This window comes from Panthera uncia (assembly GCF_023721935.1).
Source record: "Panthera uncia isolate 11264 chromosome C1 unlocalized genomic scaffold, Puncia_PCG_1.0 HiC_scaffold_4, whole genome shotgun sequence".
Taxonomy (NCBI): domain Eukaryota; kingdom Metazoa; phylum Chordata; class Mammalia; order Carnivora; family Felidae; genus Panthera; species Panthera uncia.
In genome coordinates this window covers 34,688,626-34,709,789 of record NW_026057585.1, presented here as the reverse complement: position 1 = coordinate 34,709,789, position 21,164 = coordinate 34,688,626, and the positions used below count along the sequence as shown (strand labels likewise).

Below are 21,164 nucleotides of genomic sequence, written 5' to 3'. Positions count from 1 at the left end.
ATATCTCCCTTTTACCATCTCCACTGGCAAAACCTTTCTGGCCTTAGCAGCTGCTAAGGCCTGCTAACAGCTGTCCTTTCCACCATGCCTTCTAGGCTCCCTACTTCCACCCCAAACACAAATCTACACCTCTCCCATAATTTCTCCACCCTACTGCCAGACTGGTATCTCTACATGATGCCCACGATGCCTTCTCTTACGTTCCTTGGTGCCTCCAGGTTTCTGCACAATGCGCTCACATCATCTGACGCCTGGGTCCCAGCCTCACCTATCCGTCTTCATCATAATCATATCGTTCAGGTCCTACAGGGCTATTATCTGTTTCCTAAAAGTAAAATCCTCTCTCATACCTCTATGCTTTAAACAGGTTGCACCCTCTGCCTAGAATGTCTTTTCCAAACATTAGCAAATCTCTACTTATTCCTCAAACCTGAGATCAGTGTTAAGTCTCTGTGAAGCCTCCTTTTACCTCCAAGAACAATTAATGATGCAAATAATCTTAGTTCAATGTATCGCCTTCCACTGGACTACAATCTCCTTGAGAGCAGGGACTGGGGTTCACTCCTCTGTAAACCCATTGAGCCTAGCACACAAAATACTCAATAAATTCTCCTCAACAAATTGAATGAATCATATACTAGGAGAGATCAGCAACTTTTGCCACTGAACACACTTCTGTCCACAGAGAAATACCTGATCTTGGCCCAGGTCAAACCCTGAATTAGAAGACTTCCTGGAAAACACTCTATACTCTGGGCTGTCCTAATAAGCGACCACTCCTTAGGGGAAAGGCTAAACAGCCCCCGGTTATCAATATCATTGCACGATTATTCACTATCTACTTAACACTCAGCCAAGGTTATCCAGATATAAAAAGTTTTAATGCAGAATTACTGCCTTCTTAGGCTTACAACTCTGAGTCACTCTAATTCATAAGACCTTCCATAGGCCTCTCTGATTAAAATTAAAGTACTATCCACAACCCACAGCCTTTTTATAACCTGGAGGGTATACCAACTACCCCCTCCAGCCCACCACAGCTCCCCTGTCAAAATAATCTCTAGCCTGTAGGCACCATAGGATGTACAGAGACCTAAAAATATTAAACAGAAAACATTGTTATCATTTGGCTTAGCTTATGAGACATCTGCCTTATTGAAATACAGGTCGACATGCAATTTCTACCTTAAGTTTTGCATAGCAGTTCTGCAGATGGTCCATATCACTTCCCAGTTTCAGATTCTGTGTTTCTACATTTTCCTGAGCTAGAAGGTTCTTCCGCTGAAGTACAAGTAGCTCATTCATACAATTTAAAACAGCAACTATATTTAATTCTCTCTTTGTGTCTTTACCTTTGGATTCTTCATATAATGAAGGAAAACCGAAAGTAGTCAATTCCTGGTAGGAGAAAATGTTTTCCTCAAAGTTGGTTATCAGACAACTAAGTATAGAAACAAAAGACAGAAATATTTTCTGAGAAATCATAAAAACTACCCTGAGTTAAGAAAACTGTAAATATCCCAAAGGACAAAGAACAGAGAGAACTGGGCTCTTTTAGCCTCTGCTCTGCAATTGCCTGTATCCTGGAGCAAGGCACTCAGGTTTCTGCATCAGTAAAATAAGGGAGAGACTCCAAGTGGAAGAGCCCCTAGGGTGATGTGCAGGCCAACCTGCTCCTGACAAAAACATTTACCATGTATCCAGACTAGATGATCACTGTGGTTCTCCGCATTTCTAGTGTGTTTAAGTCCCAGGCCGATACATAACAACATACATGCGCTTAACAAGTGTTTTTCTCATAACTTCGATATGTTCTATTATATAACATGATTTATGCTATTCTTCTCACAAAACATTTTTTTTTACCTGATCAAGATATGAAACACTTTGTTCAATATTCTCCTCTGTGCAGAAGGCACTGAAAAAACTGTGCACATTTTTTGATAAAGGTATTGAAGAACATAGCACTTGCTGTGAGTATAAACTTGATGGAGACATCTTTGTTTCTGAGGTATATTGACAGATATTTTTGCTTTCTGAAAGAATAAAAGGTATTTACTTAAACAATTTATAAAACACATGCAAAGAAAACTATCTCCGTTACCAAAGATGTTGAATTATATAAATATTTTTTAAAATTTTCAAATTCAGACAAAGCTGGTTTTTGTAAGAAAACTACACAAAATTGACCCTTGAACACTGCACTGACTTCCAACACAGCTGAAAAATCTGTATATAACTTCTGATTCACCAAAATTTAACTACTAATAGCCTACTGTTGACCAGAAGCCTTACGAATAACATAAGCAGTTAACACATATTTTGTATGTTACATGTATTATATACTGTATTCTTCCAAAAAAGGAAACTAGAGAAAAAAAAAGTGTTATTTAAAAAATCATAAGAGAAAATAAATATGCAGCATGGTACATTTATCAAAAAAAATTCTTGTATAAGTGGACCCACAAAGCTCAAATCCATGTTATTCAAGAGTCAACTGTACTTTTTTTTCAAAAAGATACAACTATCAAGTGCCCTTAGGAGGCATGTTAAGATACAATAGATTCTTAGTTTATACTATTTCAGATTTATAAAAATAACAGAAAAAAACCACCTATGTCAAAGTTTATATATTAAAGGAATAAATCAAAGTGTACTGAAGTAGCCAATAAACTCATTTCAAATGCATAAACGTTTCTCTCAAAAATAGTAACAATCAAACTCATCATCCGTCAAAGGCATTTAACCCCACTTAAGTATGGCACAATTCTTAGCTTTCCCAGATAATTTTTCTCAAAATAAAAGTTTAGATATTTTACAATTATTTATGTCTCTCTCTAGTCACATCTTCAATATCTGTGGTAAATCATTTTACAGTTTCATTTAAAAATCCACCTTTACAATTACTGATTTAGTTTATACTTATTTTAGACTCAGGTACCTGAAGACAGATCTGGATCTGTAACAGTCATCCACTCTCCCATAGCAATCACCAGAGCCAGGATACCTGAGGAACCAGTTCAGCAGTGAAACATTCGGTCCAGCTGCTGTCACTCTTCTATGTAGGCATCTCCTTAAAAAGCAAAATAACAGCATTTAACCAAAAATAAAAGCAAATATAAAATCAATGTGTAAAAAGAAGCATTTTGCATTATTTACTCCGGCACTCCCATGGTAGAGCAGAATGATAATCTGTGGCCATGTATGCACGTGTGTGTATGTGTGTTTAAGAATCAGGAGTAAAGAGGGATGCCTGGGTGGCTCAGCTGGTTAAGCATCCAACTTTGGCTCAGGTTATGATTTCACGGTTCATTGAGTTCGAGCCCTGCGTCGGGCTCTGTGCTGACAGCTCAGAGCCTGGAGCTTGCTTTGGATTCTGTGTGTCCCTCTCTCTCTCTGCCCTTCCCCAATTCACACACTGTCTGCCTCTCTCTCAAAACTAAATAAACATAAAAAAAATTGTTTTTAATTAAAAAAAAAGAATCAGGAATAAAGAGTTCTAGTAAAGTATTCATATTTTTTCATATACAAAGTACACAGTACATGATTTGACTCAGAATATAAATCTAGGTACAGCATTGTTGTACTAATAGATATTTCTATATTATATTCTCTAAGATAAAGTACAAAGCATTTATACAGATAAGAGAAAGAAAAACTTCTTAAATAGCATTCTCATTTTTTGTTTTTACTAACTATATTAGCAAAAAAAAAAAAAAAAATTAATTGCAATTCCCAGTGGTGGCACAGATGTAGAAAAAAGCATACTCCCATACACTGCTCGCCACAAAGATCACATCAATTTATACAACTACCAGCGATTTGGCAATATGTACCAAATCTTAAAAATGAAAACACATTTTGACCTAGAAAAATTACTTGTAAAGTTTCACCCTGATAAAATAATGATTTATGCTCATTTCAACAGCACATATACAAAAATTGGAACAATACAGAAAAGATTAGCATGTCCCCTGTGCAAGGATGACACACAAATTTGTGAAACATTGCATATTTTTTATGTGGAATTTAAGAAACAAAACAGATTAACATGAGGGGAGAAAAAAGAGAGAGAGGCATAATAGGAAAAAAGACTCTTAACTACAGAGAACAAAATGAGGGTGATGGAGGGAGGTGGGTGGGGGGATGGGCTAGATGGGTAATGGACATTAAGAAGGGCACTTCTGATGAGCACTGAGCATTGTATTTAAGTGATAATCACTGGATTCTACACCTGAAACCAGTATTACACTCTACGTTAACTAACTGGAATTAAAATAAAAACCTGAAAGTAAAAGAAAAAAGATTTGTACAAGGATTCATCTACAAGTTGTTCTTGAAATCAGTAATAGCTTGTATGTTCCACAGGAGACTGGTTAAATAAATGACACATTTATACAACAGAACACCTTTAAACACAACCATGTGGAGTTAGGGTGGTTAACAAATACATGAGAGGCCAGAAATATGTATGAATGAGGTGGACTAAGTATAAGAACCTTTCATATAACAGTTTCAGCCTACCATCATTTCCACTTTTTTATAAAGAAAAATGGAATAAATAAATACTTCTACACCATAAAAAAATTCAAATGAAATTTTGTGTAATCTCCTAATGTTAGAAGCTAATTAGAAAATTATGCAAGTACCCTGTGGAAGGGGCAGTGGCTGGAAGGAGGATGTGAAAGAGCCTTTTCCACAGTGATCCGAGATGGCTGCACAAGTATACACATTAGTACAATCCTTCAAGTTGTACACTAAAGATCTGTGCACTTAACTGGATGTAAGTTACACTCCAAAAACATTTTTTAATAAGCCAAATAAAAGGCCGGATCTGGACTATGAAACAATGAGTTCGCAGCCCGTTCTGAATATTTAAGATTATGGAAATATTCATAATGTAATACTGAAATGAGAGGAAAATTTTCATTCATTCAATATATTTTTAATTGTGCTACTGTGTGCCAGGCACCCTCTTCTAGGCACAGGGGAAGCCCTGCTCTCAAGTTTACATTCTGGAGGGGGGGGGGGTAGAAATAGATAATGAGACAATAAATTAACCTAACACAGAGTGATAAGAACTATAAAGAAAGCTAAGCACAGTAACGTGAGAGTCCTGGAGTGGGGGTATCTAGATTCATCAAGGAAGGCTGCATCGAAATGTTGACATTTAAACTGAGACCTAAGTGATACACAGTCAGCCACAAGATGTTCCAGCCCAGGTAAAAGAAACGAACTTGGTAAGAATGAAAACCATAAAGAAGGCCAGTATCTCTGAAGTACACAAGGACAGATGGTAGGAAGGTAGATTTTCTCAAAGTAGCAATGCAAAGCCATGGAAGGCATTTAGGCAGTAAATCAACAGGATCTTCTCTAGGCTTTGAAAAAGATCACCTCAGCTCCTCTACCCCCTGAATATACTGCAGGTGGGCAATAATGGAGGCTGGAAGATATGAGGCTACTGCATGAGTTCAGGCAAGAAGACGCTTTTACATTACAGCTTGAACAGAAATAGACACAGGTAGATAAATTAGCGATGTGTTTTGGAGATAGAATCTTCAGGACTTGGAAGATGGGATGAAAAATACACAGAAGAGAAATCAAGGATGATTTCTAGGTCATAATAGCAGCCTATAATACATACTAATGCAAATTATGTTATGTGCTGTATTACATGTTACAATGTCACACACATACAGGTGGTTACCCAATCCGGCACCAATTTTTGCTATTTTTCTACTCATGTGCCTTAGTAAGAGCACCTTGAACTATTTTGCACTTCCCTCTGTCCTTAAATGGGTGCCTTCAGGAACAGGATAAGCAGGATAAAGGTCTGCAAGAAAGACAATGATTTCACTTTTTGGTTTCAGAGCTAGCAGCCATAAACAAAACAGGATCTAAGGGACAATAAACCCGTCTATACCAGCCCAGCTCTGCTTTGGTTAAGTTACTTAACCTCTCCAAGCCCTACTTTCCTCACTGGTAAAATGACATAATAATGGCTTACTTCATGATTTTCCCTGAGGATTAAGTGAGCTCAAGAACATAAAGAAGTACTTAGCACACGACTCGGCATATGGGACACACATAATTACTATGAGTTGTCATCATCACCATCACCATCATCATCATCTGGACACAGATCTGGACTGCTTGAGATAAATGACAGGAGATTCCATAATCTATATAACAAAAGGCACTGTTGCTCTTAATGATAAAAGCTGAACACAAATCCTGAGAAAATGTGGAGGCAGATATCCTCATAAAAACACAAATTTTCAGTGGGTTAATTCTTTGTAATCATTACATAGAGGGGAGGCATCATATCAGAAGAAAATAGGCACTTTCCCAAGCCCTTCTTGTTTTTGTTTTGTTTTGTTTTTTTTAAATAAGACACAATACTGCCTTAAGTACCTTTTGTCTTCATACATAACAGAAAGATCAAACACCAAAATGTTTGCTATACATCCATTCTTTAAAATTGTAATTTAAGTCAGTTATTCTTCTTCTGTGAATGTAGCTCTGTCCACTGTCTACAGGTTTAGAGAGTGAATTTGTTAATTAAAATAACAAAAACAATAAGAAACAACCAACTGTGAAATATTCAGGTCTAGTTAAATGTTCACAATAAAAACCAAAATTCCACTTTGAAGCTCTACCAAAAAAAGAACTTAACCAACAGTATCTGACTTCACACAATCTAAAAGTTTCTAAGTATCCTCTTCTGTTCAATGATGCACCAAATTATACGCCAGAATGCTTGTAATAAAAGAAGTTGCCCAACCAGACTATTAATCAATATACATCCCCAAACCAAGAGACTAAGTTAAGCAAGTTATTTCTAGCTCAACCACAGCTAAATTTCAGTAAGGTTACCAACTATTTTTTATAAAGATATTATAATAAATTAGTATTAACTTCAAAAGATAAAGAAAAAAGCTAACAGGAATATCTCTGCTCTGCATAAACCTAACACCATCACAAGTATTTCAACTTTGAAAGTTTCAAAAGCAGCCAGAAGGACCCCATTAAAGCCAAGTGCTGAAACACACAATGAAAAGTTCCACATAATAGATAAATCAAGTCATAGCAAATCATTACACAGTGAACCATGAGCACCCATGACAAGTCACATAAGAACAAACTTGGTTATACTAGCATTGTTATTATAGATTCACTATAGAAGGAGAAAAGGAAAAGGTCTACAGTAAATCATTTCACATTCAAGTAAACTGCAACCCCCATTTCTCTCCATATACCACTGGTTAGGGAAGCTGTCTGGATTCCAAGACAGATGAAATTCATGAATGAATTTTATGAGCAAATCTTGAAGATTAAAGAATTTAACCATCCTGTAAAAGTCCTTTCATTCATCTAAAATTGTTGAGGAATAACCTTGAAATAAATTAAAGAAAGAAAACATCTATAAAGTAATCCATAAAAATTCTTTCTCCTATCCTCTACATCAGAGAGTTTTATTCCCTCCTCGTGGGTAACATATATATAGACATCTAAAAAACTTTGATTCCAAGTATTTCTCAATGTACATTCCAGTAAGTCAGTCTACATAACAAAAAATCTTACTAATTTCAGCAAAACTGCAGTAATTTCTGTAAAAATGTTACCTTACTCTTTTCTGAAGAACTACTTTGACTTCCTTAATATGTTGCCAAAGTACCAATGCCATATTTCGGGTATAAATAAGCAAGGGTACTCTAGTCTTTCCTGGGTAAAATGATTATGCAGAACTTAAGAATTGTCTAGTGGCATTTTCTAGGTTAGAATCCTAACAGAAAATTGGGAAATAGTAAGACATCTGAAATTAACTGTACCCTTTATGAAAAATGAAGACTTTAGTAAGTTTCATAAGTTTATCATTCTTCATGTCAAAGCATTTTCTTTCATATATATTTATCTATATTACAGACAGAAAACTTGGGCTCAGAGAGGCCAACAGGATTGCCTGAGGCCACATTTCTGGTTGGTTGTGAAGCCTGGACACAAATCTGTCTTCAAAACTGCTCTTTTCACTCTGTCACCAGGTAACCTTTCCACACTGTTCACGCAAACCTCTATATACAGAAAGACAAGAGTTAAAAGTAGAATAGAATAAAAAAGATTTCTATCAAATTTCTTAAAGAGAATGAATCCCATAGTTCACCTGAAATCATTCTACTCAGAGCATACAGTCCTTAAAGCAACATATCTACTACCTAAATTGAGGCATATGCGTAAACTTTTCTGCTATGCCATAAACAACAGCTTTTTTCCTCATTTAGAAATACTTTGCTTTCAAAAGGCTTAAAAACAATTCTCAGAAATGAATTCAGTTCTATAGAAAGTTTAACGAGGGTGGAATCACTCATCTTACCATTTTGTATTCTAGAGTAAATATTAAGACAACATCAAAACCAAAAGTTTGTAGATGTTTAGCAAAAACATTTGTAGTTCAGGTTAATTACACCCATTGTTTTTTGTTGTTGTTTTGTTTCCATCAGAAAAGTTCCTTGGCTGGTTATTGCTCTTCCTTTTATACAAAAGACTCTGGGGGGGTCTCAATATACAATAATCACTTGTAAAATTTGGGAGTAGGCAACCTCTAAGATGACTCCCAGTTACCCCTGTTTCCTGGTGTGCACACCTTTGGGTGCCCTTGCTCCTTGAATGTGGGCTGGATTCAGTGGCTAGCTTCTAACAAAGGGAATACAGCAAGAGGTGACAAGATTTCTCTTCCATATTTGGGTTATAAAAAGGCTGTGGCTTCTGTATAGGATCATTTACCACCCACTGCCTCTTGGATCCCTTTTTCTGTCATATTGTGAGCAGAGGCCAATGTGGCAAGGAGCTGATGTCTCAATGTCTCCAGCCAATAGCCAGTGAAGACCTGAAGCCTGCCTAGACTCAGAGGAGTGAGGTTAGAAGTAGATCCTCCCCCAGTCAAACCTTGATGACTGCCGCCTTGGTCAACATCTTCACAGCAGCCTAGCGAGGGATCCCGAGCCAGAGGCACCCAAATTAGTGATGGACAGAAATTGGGAAATAAATGTCTGTCGTTTTAAGCTGTGAAGTTCTGGAGTCATTTGTTATGCAGCAATAGATGACTAATGCAAGTAAAAAAAAATATGTATACATTTTGCGTCCCTCCTATAATTTACATGTCTCTAGCTGAAACGTAACTAAAGTGACATCATATACAACAAGTGCAACAATCACCTTTACGACAATATCATCCAGTAGGGCAATTCATCTGTCCATATTATTATAGGCAGATGCCTCCCACGACTAGTTTATGAACGTCTACAGGAAGTTATGAACTTTCCTATAGGGTTGGGATCTTTGTATCAAACAGTGCCTGAAACAAAGCAGGTGCTCAATAAATGTTCATAAAATGAACTGCATCCCACATTCGGCCCACTCACTTCCAACCTGTGTGCTCCACCTGGGCTTTCGTCTCTCACCTAACCCCAAACTAACGCTTCTTCAAAGCCCAGAACAACCACCATCATCCCCTCTGCACAGCTCACGAAACTCTATTCTCTAGGTCCTCTGTATACTTACTAATTTGTGTCATCGTTCCTAGCTAGACTCTCACGTACTACAATTTTTACATTCTTGTATTCCCTCCACTGATCTTAACAGACAGAACAATACTCAATAACTGATGATAAATTAACATGTTCATTCTGGGAAGCAAAGGAAAACAGCAATGGAAAAGATGCAAAAGATGTTAGTCCTTCAGAGAAAAGTATTACTCTCTTCATCCCCCAAATCTCTAACACAACTACCAACTGAAAAAGAGCTCAGCAGAAACATAAGTAGTATCTTGATTACAAGATTTCCTTCACACAGTACAATATTTTAAGTGTTCTTTTCAAGTTCACTTGAAATTCAAGCTTGAGAAGGTGCAATTGCCTACCTAATCGGAATTCTAAAACTTCAATCAAGTGTCAGAAAATAATAGCTTTTCATTACAGGAATGTAGTAACACTCACTATACCATCTAGGCTTCTAAATATTGCACAGGATTTGTCACAAACAGCTAATTAAAGTCTTCGCTAATATCTCACAAAGTTAGAGTCACCAAATTGTCAGGTTAAGAAAACTGTTAAAACTATGTCTTTATGTATTCATCCTATCTTACAAATTCACTCATAAAAATTAAAAATTCAGTTATCAGCATATTTTAAATAGATGTTATTACTCTCAAAAAGCAAAGTTTTATTACTTTAAAAACTACTACTACTATCTATATTTTTGCTCCAAAGAAGACTACAGATTTAAATTCCATTATAAATACTTCTACTACCTTACACAAAACCACTGAGGTTTGCATATCAGTGTAGAAACACACCAAATTCAACTTAGAAAATCTATCTTTTACAAATTTAAAATCTAAAGTAACTCATCTGAGTGGCACAGTTTAAAAGTATAGAAATTTTCCACAGAAACAAATTCCTCATAACTTAAGTTTGAATAGATATTTGGATGGCTGAAACTCCAAACGTGGCATTCCCTTAACCATCCCTTCTGTTGAGTCTGTGGCTACTAGGAAGCCTGAGAGTTCGGGAGTACAGTGCCAACAGGGAAAGCCTCACAGGCCTGAGCCAGACAGACTAGGATCACATCCTGACCAAGTCTCTCCAGCTGGTTTCCTCACCTGGAAAACAGGGTAGCACTCTCTTTTTGGAGGGTGGTTGTGGGTATTTAATGACATAATAGGTGAAGAACTAAGCACAGCATAGCTAGTAGTTAAGGAACTGATTTAACAAACATGTGCCAGAGGCCATTCTAAATGTTTTACATATGATGTCAATTCTCACAACAATCCTATATCATTTCCTTTTTACAGATAAGGAAATTAAGGCACAGAAAGGCTACCCACCCCCTCCCTAGACTCCAGAGCCCATTCTCTTAACCAACACATGCTGCTGCTTTAGTGGATGAAAGGCTCAGGAAGCAATACTCCTACCAATTATTAAAGGCCACCACTCATTAATCCACATCTCCAACTGGGCAAAGACTGCACAACGTAGTGTGAAGACACAAATTATGGTCAAATATTTCGTGCATATCCTTTTGGGTTGAAGGATACAATCTTGGTGAAGCTCCAAGCCAGAATCTGCCATTAGAAAGCCACCCTCTTAGTAGCTTCGGAAGCAGGGAACCACATGCTATATTTTAAACTTCTTATATACACCCTTGAACTAACTGTTGCTGCAGTATGAGTAACAGTATGGTATAATGGTTAAGAGCACAGGATCCAAAGCCAGACCACCGGGTTTCAAACCCCGGTTCCACCACCCACAAACTAAGTGGCCCTGGACAGAAATCTCTGAACTTCATTTTCCTCATTTGCAAAAGGAGAGTATAGAGTCTTTAGTCTCAAAAGATTATTAGATGGGTAAATATATTTAGTTTTAAAAATTATTTAATAGCCTTATTAAAAGTTTATGCATGTGCAGGGCTTCACATAAGGTCTTGGTTACATGGTAAGTGCCCAGTAAGTACTCAATAAACGTTAGCTATTATTAGATACTTTACTAACTTGGAAAGATTTTACGATATTTTGTTAATAATAAAAAAAAAAGTTGCAGAACAATTATCTAACATGACCTTATTTGGTCTTTAAAATACTCCCAAAACTATATGAGTATATACAGATAGATATAAATTCTGCTCTATAAAGATAGAAATTTGTTATAACAGAAAAAACTAGAAAACAAGAACAACCTGTGAGTAGAAAAGGGAGGGGGAAGAGCCAGACTTTATCCCTTTCATTTACACACAGATCTTATGCGTAATCGTTAGTTCTTTGTGTCTTCCAAGTTTTCTGTAAGTGAATGTGTTTTCCTTACAATGATGAAAAAAAAATCCACATTTTTAAAAGGCAATTACAATGATAAACATCTGCAGTATCTTAAACAAAAGCAAGCAGCCCTGTTGGGCAAAAACCAGTGAGAAATTAAACAAAAGTCCTACAGCTACTCAGATAATCAATTATGTAAGGGAAACAGAACTTTAGCAGTGGTCAGTAGTTTGTAGTTTTAGATGGCGATCTATCAGTCTGTAAAAATTTGCAATCTGTAAAAGGCTTCTATTACTACATATCCCATCATACAAATGAGCAAGCATACCATAATGACAACAAACTGGAGACAATCTAAACGTCCGTCAATAAGCAGTTAAATGCCAATACAGATAGTTTAGCCAAAAGATGGGCTACTTTGGGATTATTCAAGAAGATCTGCATGTACAGCATGAAAAAAAAAACCCAGTATGGATAATATCAATAGTATGATCACCATGTTTCATTAAATCAAACTATATAAATACTACCCAACTCTAGGAGAAAGGTCTAGAAAAGTTACAAACTGTTACTAACATGACAATCCTGTGGGACGAGATGGCTGGGTATAGGGTGGGGTGGACCCTACCTCCATTCACTTCTTTAATAGGACATTTTGATATAGCTGGAGTGTTTTAGGAGCATGGATTATTTTGTAGTATCTTTAAAAGCAGTGGGCTCATGCACAATTAATGATAATGTATGAGGAAGTACTCCCACCTCAATCCCAGATGGTAGCATCCCTACCCTTTAGTGGAAATATCAACTTAGACAAATGATAAGCTCTCTCCACCAATCAGTTACATTTCTAGCACCTATCCCACCTATTCACACGTACAAGTGAGTAACGGTGACGCAGTCTTCACAATGATGCCCTGCTTTGTTGGAGTATATCCATGGGGATCTAGCCCATCAGGGAAGACCATCCCCCACTGCACCGCTGTGAAGAGTAAAGACAGAGTACTGGCACACCTAGCAAAAGGGACTATCCCTCTGGCTCAGTTATAATCTCAATTTGGTAGGAGACAGAAGGGAAATAGATTGACACGGATTTATAACTATTAAGATTCTTTTCAAAAAAGAATGCTCTTACTCTATTGATCTTCTATGACTCAGCAATAAGATGTACTTCCTTGCGTCAAGAGAGCAGTTTATTAAGTTACATAAGGTATGTACTCAGAGATATTCCCCATCACCTGATACTTCATTATACACTGACTTGCGCTGCTTATGTTTTTATCTGTTTGGTCATGGCTCCCCAATCGAATTGTTAGTTTGTTTCAGGACTGTGTCACTTCAGGAAGCTGCACAGGATATTGAAACAGCACTAGACCAAGTGTCAGGGGCTAAGGTTCTTGGGGCCACTTCTGTCATTCACTGAGCAACCTTGACCTAGTCATCATTTCTCTGGTTTTCAGTATCCACATCTGCAAAATGAGGAGGCTGAACTAGGTGACTTTTAAAGAATTTTGAGTCTATTAACTATATTTTTTTACATTTCTCATGGGACCTAATATGGAGTTGAGTACAGCTATTCATATCAAAATTTCCTCTTTATAAAAATGTGCACACATGGTCTTCACAACCGTATGCTTAGCAAAAGAGATTCTACCTAATTCTAACAAGATTAACTTTTTTTTTTTAAGTTTATCTATTTATTTGAGAGAGAGAAAAAAGAGCGGAAGGGGAAGAAAGAGAGAATTCAAAGCAAACTTCAAACTGTCAGTGCAGAGCCCGATGTGGGGCTTGAACTCACAAACTGTGAGATCATGACCTGAGACGAAATCAAGAGTCAGACACTTAACCCACTGAGCCACCAGGTGCCCCTAACAACAATAACAATTTATTAAGGATAAACCATTAACTAGGAAAAATTTAAAGCATTTTAATATAACTCATTCAATCTCACAACAGCCCAAATAGTTATCTTCCCCCACCCCATTACAGATGACAAAACTGAGACCCAGAGGGTTTTCTTGCCCAAGGTCACACAGCTAGAGTGTGACAAAGCCAACATTCAAACCCAAGTAGTCCAACACATTAATTATTACACCTTACTGTCTTTATTGTAAGAGAGGAGGGAAAACACAGTATATGAGCTGCTTTTCAAACTGAACACAAACATAAGTACTCACTTTTCTGCCAAGTCACCTTGAGACTACATTACAATAAGATAGTAATTATTCCAACTGAGCAACTGGGATGTGAAGTATATAAGCACAGACAAAACATTCCATGTTATAGCAATTAAAATTTTTTTTAATTTTTTTTAATGTTTATTTATTTTTGAGACAGAGAGAGAGAGAGCATGAACAGGGGGAGGGTCAGAGAAAGAGGGAGACACAGAATCCGAAACAGGCTCCAGGCTCTGAGCTGTCAGCACAGAGCCCGACACGGGGCTCGAACCCACAGACCGCGAGATCATGACCTGAGCCAAAGTCGGATGCTTAACCGACTGACCCACCCAGGCGCCCCCAAAAATTTTGTTTTTAATCTAGTGAATATAGACCCCAAATTGCCAAGCTTTCCTGGAACTGCCATTCCCTTCTGTTTGTGTTTCCAGGTCACTTTGCATTAACTTTTTTTTTTTTTTTTTTATATTTACCTTTGAGAAAGAGAGACAGAGCATGAGTGAGCAGGGAAGGGGCAGAGAGAGAGGGAGAGAAGTAGGCTCCAGGCTCTGAGCTGTCAGCACAGAGTCAGATGCAGGGCTCCAATCCTCGAACTGAAGTTGGATGCTTAACCGACTGAGCCACAGTACAATGCCAGGCCTCTTGACCAAGTAGGTCAGTTTAGGTAGTGGGAGACAAGTTTCATTACAGTGAGATCTGTGTTGTAAAAGCTAATGCAAAGTGGGGGCACGTGGGTGGCTCACTTAAAGAGAACAGAGGAATAAGATTAATAAAATCAGGTGTAGTTAAGTATGTGATAATGAGCTCAGTGTAGAACTTACCGGGTTTAGAGATGCCCTCATGAGACATTCAAACGGGGATAAACTCTAGGGCCTGGAGATCAAAAGACATCGGGGCAGATTTAGGAGTCGTCAGCACATATGTGGTACAGAAAAGAAGAGGCAGCAGAAAGAACTCTAAAGAACCTTAACATGTAGCCGGTGAATGAAGGGAACCTGGATATACACTGGGGGAGATAAATACTGGGGTAGGGGGTGGACTCTAGGAAAGCTAAGGGAAAAGAAATTTTTAAAGAAGAGGGGGTAATGAACAGCAGCAAAGGCCATGAAAGGGCAAGATCTGAATAAAATATGGTGGATTTGGCAATTCGTGACTTTATGACAAAGGTGAAGAAATCGGATTTCAGAAAAGTGATGAGCAAATATGAAAAGAAGACAATAAATCATTTACTCAAGGTTAGTTTCCCAGAATGTGAAAACTGAGTTCCTTACATGTGGAGACTTTATTAGATGCTCACAGATCTGCTAGCAACTCAAAAAAATAAAAACATTCTGTCCTTAAGTTAGTTCTTATTCAATTGCAGCATTTTTATATCAAATAGAAATACTAAATAATAAATGTAAGTTATTTTTCTAGGCACCATTATGGATATTAACATATTATTTAATCACAACTCTATGAAGTATGTATTATTCCTAACTTACAAATGAGATGACTAAGGACAGAGAAGATAAGGTCAAGTAATAACTTGCCCAAGGTCAAAGTAGTAGTAGAATGGTCAAAACCAAAATTCGACTCAGGAGAGTAAAGAGGGAGAGAAGGGAATATAGGAAGCAAGAATTAACAGATGAGAGCTGTAAATATTATTGGCTAACTGGCTGTAGCTTAATTTCTACTTAAGAACTTTTTTTTTTTGAGATGGGGATGGGGGGGAGAGGGAGAGGAACAGAGGGGGAGGGGGGGAGAGGGGAGGAAGGGAGGGAGAGGGAGGGGGGAGAGAGAGGGAGGGGGGGGGGGAGGGAGAGGGAGAGGGAGAGGGAGAGAGAGAGAGAGAGAGAGAGAGAGAGAAAGAGAAAATATGAATATCTTAAGCAGGTTCCACACCCAGCAAGAAGCCCGACTAGGGGTTTAAGCTCACAACCCTGAGATCAGGACCAGAGCTGAAAACAAGAGTCAGAAGCTTAACCAACTGAGCCACCCGGGTGTCCCAAGAACTTATTTTTAATTTAAAAGGCAATTTGTGTCTTCTCTCATCTCGGAATCCTACAGTGCTAGGGCCTTTGTTTTTTAACAGCCCTTAATGACACTTAGTTTCTGTACTGCATTATAATTTTATTTCTCTTACTGAACTACAAGTTGCTTGAAAATGGAGCTATATCTTATTTATCTTTGTATCCCTATTCCCCCAATCTTGAAAGTAAAACATCCTCGATAAAAATTGGTTCTATGAATAATCACTTTTCTTTCCTACAGTTTCTGGGGGCTTCAAAAACTATTTTTAACTATATTTAACTGTTGAGTAGGGCTGAGGTCTCTTAGATTCTACTTAGATTATCTACATTCACAACATTTTCAGATCATTCAAATTACTGACTTTGGCAGAAATACCCTTCTAAAAATCTAATATAATTCTCCTGGATAAAAACCATTTAAAAGCGGGGTGCCTGGGTGGCTCAGTCAGTTAAGCGTCTGACTTCGGCTCAGGTCATGATCTCACAGCTCGTGAGTTTGAGCCCCACATCAGGCTCTGTGCGGACAGCTCAGAGCCTGGAGCCTGCTTTGGATTCTGTGTCTCCCTCTCTCTCTGCCCCTCCCCTGCTCACACTCTGTCTCTCTCTCAAAAAATAAATAAACACTAAAAAAAAAAATGTATAAAAAACCAAACAAAACCATTTAAAAGCTCCCTAGCATCTACTGGTCAAAGGTCATAGCTCTGTTCTCTAACCTTATCACTAACACACCCCACCTGACTCCAACAACCAATCCACTAGTATTTCCCCAACAGTATATTGGGCAGAACTTGACACCATGCACTTACCAGGTGAACTCCTTCTCTGTCAAAACACAGCCGAAATTCTCCTTTCTGAAGCCTATTCCTAGTTGCAATTTTTCTTTTCTGTTTTTGCTCTCTCCCTCCCTACACTGTTAATTTCCTACAAAACAAACTCCTCAAGGCAACACTCATCTTTTTTATCCTTAGGTCTGGCAAGCAGCAGCTCAGTGTTTATTAGAGCATAATTCAGTACATCTGCTGGTACTATGTATACTACTGACCCACTATCAAAAGTAATGATTTTAGGTTGTTTTCCATTAGCAATAGTGAATGGTGCACCTCTCTAGGTCACCTCTGAATTCAAGATTAACATCTACCTTCATTACCAGCTAATCATAATCACCATCACTAAAGACACAAAAAGCCCCTCACAGTATCAAAACCCTTTGTGTCTTCAGCGCAACAAACCAACAAGGCATATTCACAGCTATTGCAAAATGTATGAAAAGAAACACTACTTAAAAAGCTTTGGACTGGCTCCGATTTAAGGATGTGAAACGAACTAAAATCACACACTTCTGGGGCAATGTCTTTGACCTTTTTATCTGTAGGCACATACTACACATATAAGGCTACTTTTGTCTACTTTTATAATGTCCACCTTTTAAAAACCTGCTTTGTCAAAGAGCAGCTAGGTCGGGTTTTAGGAGAACCCATGAGTATCTACAATCTTTGTGCCGGTCTTGAGGCTTCTGACAAATCATCTGAACAGTTAACGTTTTAGTTCTCATATATATATGCCACCTCGGCATGCCTGGAACAGAACGTACTTTAACAAGTCTTGTCACAAGGCACAATGTGTTATGAGGAGATCTTCACATTTCAGCCTAGAATAACAGTCTTTGCAGTTATCTTCAAGCTGCTTCACCCATGTTACTTAATCCTAGGGCTTTATTATCTGCATTGCACAGATGGGGAAAGAGGAGGGAAGGAAGGGATAAAACGACTTGGCTGAAGAGGCCCCGCAAAGTCACTAAACGAGCCTTCATTTTATCAGCTGCTAATCCTCTTTTCAAAGAACCATTTTGTTTGAGGAACTTTCACTGACAGCAAACAGAACAGTGGGTCAAATTGGTCATTAGCTTTTTTACTTGTTTAGTTTGAATAGCATAAGATTCCTAGGCCTCTGTGTTATGATAGCTATAGGAGAGGAGTTTTGATGGAAGTTCTCTCTGAATCCAAGTTCATAAATCTACCTCTAACTTCTTCTAAATTTCAAGATAGCTTGACTTCAAGTTTAACTCTAAAAGCATTTTTGTCACTCTCCAGATCTCTCACTCTTTTCAAGTTTTATTCAATCTCCTAAATGTGTCAATTCATACCCACCTTTCAGCTCAAGATCAAGCTACCAGAATTTTCTCCTACCTAAAGAGTAAACCAATTCCTCCTGAGCCATGCAATGTTCCAAGGCATCCATCTTTCACCACCAACTCTACAGCCAGACTCTTATCTGTGTTAGGGAAGCCCTAGCAATTTCAAACTCCAGGCCGCTTCCACTCAGTTTAGATCCACTCTTGGAGGAGTGCCTCTTCTAATCCTCTCCCCCATTATGCCCCACCCACGAAAGGGAAATCTCGATTCTCTCAGATTCAACAAGAACTGTATCAGAGTTGCAAGTAATGACAATCTGGCAATCACAACTACGGACCTTGAGATGAGCTAATAATCTAAAGATCGCCACATTACACGTGCTAGGAACAAATTATTTAGCAGATTCCATTTCTTGGGCCCAAGTGGCTTGCAAAACAGGGCGATCAGCATAGGCTCAAAAGCGGGCAGGGAGCTCACAATTCGGCTTACCGTTCTCTACTGTTAAAATTCTACACCAAAATATTTCCACACTTGCCTGCCTTTTGGATGATGTAAGCTAGTTGACTTTTAACTAGACCTCTATCGGGGATCTCTTCCCCCGCAGCAGCCACGGGCCGCTCAGTCAGTAACTCATTCTAAGGACTGCCTCTTGCGGCTCGCCCCAACAAATCCCGAAGCCCGCATGCCCCGCAGCCTCCGCTAGCGACACACCGCAGCCCCAAACTGGCCATCCCCTCCTCCCCCACGTCGCTCGTCATCCCACGCCAGGCGCCACCCTCTCTCCATCCGGGAGAGGATTTGGGGCTCCGCGGTCCGGATTCCTCCCGGGGGCGCAGCGCTGCGACCGCTGGCGGGAGCGGACCCGCGCTGGCACCTACCTCCCACCTCCTCCTCCAGCCACGGCCGGGGTCAAAGCTCGCCCGCCTCCTCCAACGGCCCCAACGGCCGCGCCAAGCCTCTTGCAGAGGAGCGGGGCGCCGAGCCAGGTGCCGGCGCTCACCTCCGCACCCGCCCTCTGGCTCCCAGCCGGCGCCCACCCCAGGCCCCGCCGGTGCCCCCGCCCCTCTCCGGGCGGGCGCGTCACAATCCCCGTTCGCGTGGCGGGGGGGGAAGAGTTCTCACCGTCACCGCCCCCGAGAGCGGCGGGGGAGGCACCGCTCGCCTTCTTAAGCCGACTCTCGAAGCCCTGGGGGCCCGCACAGGCGCCGCGGCACGCAGCGCCCCGCGCCGGCGGCCCCGCCTCCGCCTCGGGCTCCCGCCTTCCCCGCCCTTGGCCGGGCTCCGCTCCTCCCCTCGCGGCCACCCCCAGCCTGGGCAGGTTCGCTAGGTTCCCACCCCGCCCCCGCGCCGCCGGCGCCGCAGGCTCAGCCGCCTCCCATTGGCTCCTCCGGTTGCTAGGCGATGAACAACCGCGGCTTGCATTGGCCCCCAGAGTCTCCTCCACCCCCTCCAAAAAAACCTAGAGAAAAAGAAAACCTTATCCCTAGAGCCGGAGAGGGATGCGGGCGCAGCTGCGGCTGCGGCACCTGTTACGCCCTGTGATTCACCCGGGCCCTGCTCCCCGCCCCCTCCTTACGCCCGCGGGGCTGGGGCCCCCGGGCTCCGTGGGGGAAGCGGGTCGTGGCTGCTTCAAGGCACGTGTTCCGAGCCCCAGTGAACCCCAACACCCACCCTAGAAGCAAAAATGAAGCATCCTAGAAGAGCCACGTGCGCTGGCTAAAGTGGAGAAATAAACCGAACAACAGCCGGCACCCAGAATTAGGTCAGGCCCAGGGGAAGGGAGGTTCAAGCGGGGGGAATCATGGATGCAAACAACCCAACCCGGGGAAAGTTACATGTAAAATTAGGGCAAAGAAACGGACCTGGGCAGAAGACAGCGAGAAAACTGACGATGGCACTCGTGAACTAGAAGTTTATGCAGAAATGTCCCACACCCACTCAGCAAAATATGTGCAGAGAAAATGAATGCCTGTGTTGCTCCCGTAGCGGGGGGTCAAACCGGCTCCTCCCCTCTTCCATAGCAGCCTAAAATTCTCCAGGGAGGAAGAGGGGCCGGGGAAAGGAAAGAGATCAGATAGTGAAGTCGCAGGCATAGGAGCGGAGTTAGAAAAAACACAAAGATGTGCTTTGATGGATTTTGTTTGTTTTTAGTGGAGCCAATGGATTTACTCAAGAGGAGAGAAACAGGTTTGGTATTTTAAGGAGGCTCCTGAGAGCTCTCGGAAACCTAAATTGAGACAAAAACAAATATTAACACTGAAGAACAAGGGAGGGTGTAGTGCTCCCACCTCCCCCGCCCCCAATGTACACGCACAGACCCCCAATCCTGGATGAAAGATCAAGGCGAGAAAGTGAGCACACCATGGTGACAGCTTCAGAGTCCAATGAAATCCTCTTTGCTTTTGGCCTAAGCCATCAGGAGGCTGGCTAGATGTTGTTAAGCATAGGTGAATGACAGCCAAATAGCCTGTTAGGGGCCATCATTGCAAGCTCGCTATTAGCGCAGGGCTGATGGGGAGGAAGAAACCAATTATCACCAAAGATTACTTACCTATCCCCTAACCCAGGCTACCGATACGGGGGCGAGGGGCTTAGTCCTGTTCCCAAGAAGGGTTTTGAAATTTCAACTATCCATCCCTCAAAATCCCACACCCCTCCCCATCCTAAGAAGCAACTTAATATGACAGTTTTTCCTTGAAATACCAAGGCTTCATTTTGGCCATCTCCCCTCACAGTTAAAAAGGGAGTGCTCGCTCTTCAACAGGTATAAGAGTTGAGCTCAAGCAATTCAAAAAGCAGCCTCTGGCACACCCTATTGTGACCTAATCACTAACAGACTTGGATTCTAAGAAAAGAAGGCTTGGGTCAGGCTGAGGTCTGGAAATTCAGTCGTGCCCCCACCCCCAAGGATGAATCAGGTCAGTCTGAATAAAACAGTGGTCTTCGATTTTTTGGTTTCAGGAACCTCTTTCCATTCCTAAAAATGATAGAGGGGCCCAAAGAGCTGTTGTTTATATAGGTTATATTGACACTTAGCGTACTA

At 40.4% G+C, this 21,164-nt stretch overlaps 1 protein-coding gene and 1 non-coding gene across 16 annotated transcripts in view; one reads left to right on the top strand and one right to left on the bottom strand.

Annotated features, from left to right (window-relative positions):
• Positions 1–20,875, bottom strand: part of SSX2IP (SSX family member 2 interacting protein) — a 40,304-nt gene extending 19,429 nt beyond the window's left edge. For 4 of the 15 annotated variants that reach the window (XM_049616885.1, XM_049616894.1, XM_049616897.1 and 1 more), the window contains exons 1-5: positions 19,000–19,174; positions 14,799–14,850; positions 2,942–3,073; positions 1,867–2,036; positions 1,186–1,398 (exon numbers count right to left, since the gene is read on the bottom strand). In XM_049616885.1, the coding sequence (XP_049472842.1) occupies positions 1,186–1,398; positions 1,867–2,036; positions 2,942–2,984 (426 nt within the window). In that variant the 5' untranslated portion in view covers positions 2,985–3,073; positions 14,799–14,850; positions 19,000–19,174. Of the gene's footprint in view, positions 1–1,185; positions 1,442–1,866; positions 2,037–2,941; positions 3,074–5,762; positions 5,834–14,798; positions 14,851–18,999; positions 19,176–19,243; positions 19,402–20,672 lie in introns of those variants that run through there. The other 11 variants (XM_049616895.1, XM_049616899.1, XM_049616890.1 and 8 more) reach the window with 10 other exon arrangements.
• Positions 3,913–4,019, top strand: LOC125913772 (U6 spliceosomal RNA). Its single transcript, XR_007455072.1, has one exon. It is a non-coding gene; the product is annotated as a U6 spliceosomal RNA (small nuclear RNA).
• Positions 20,876–21,164: the final 289 nt, after the last annotated feature.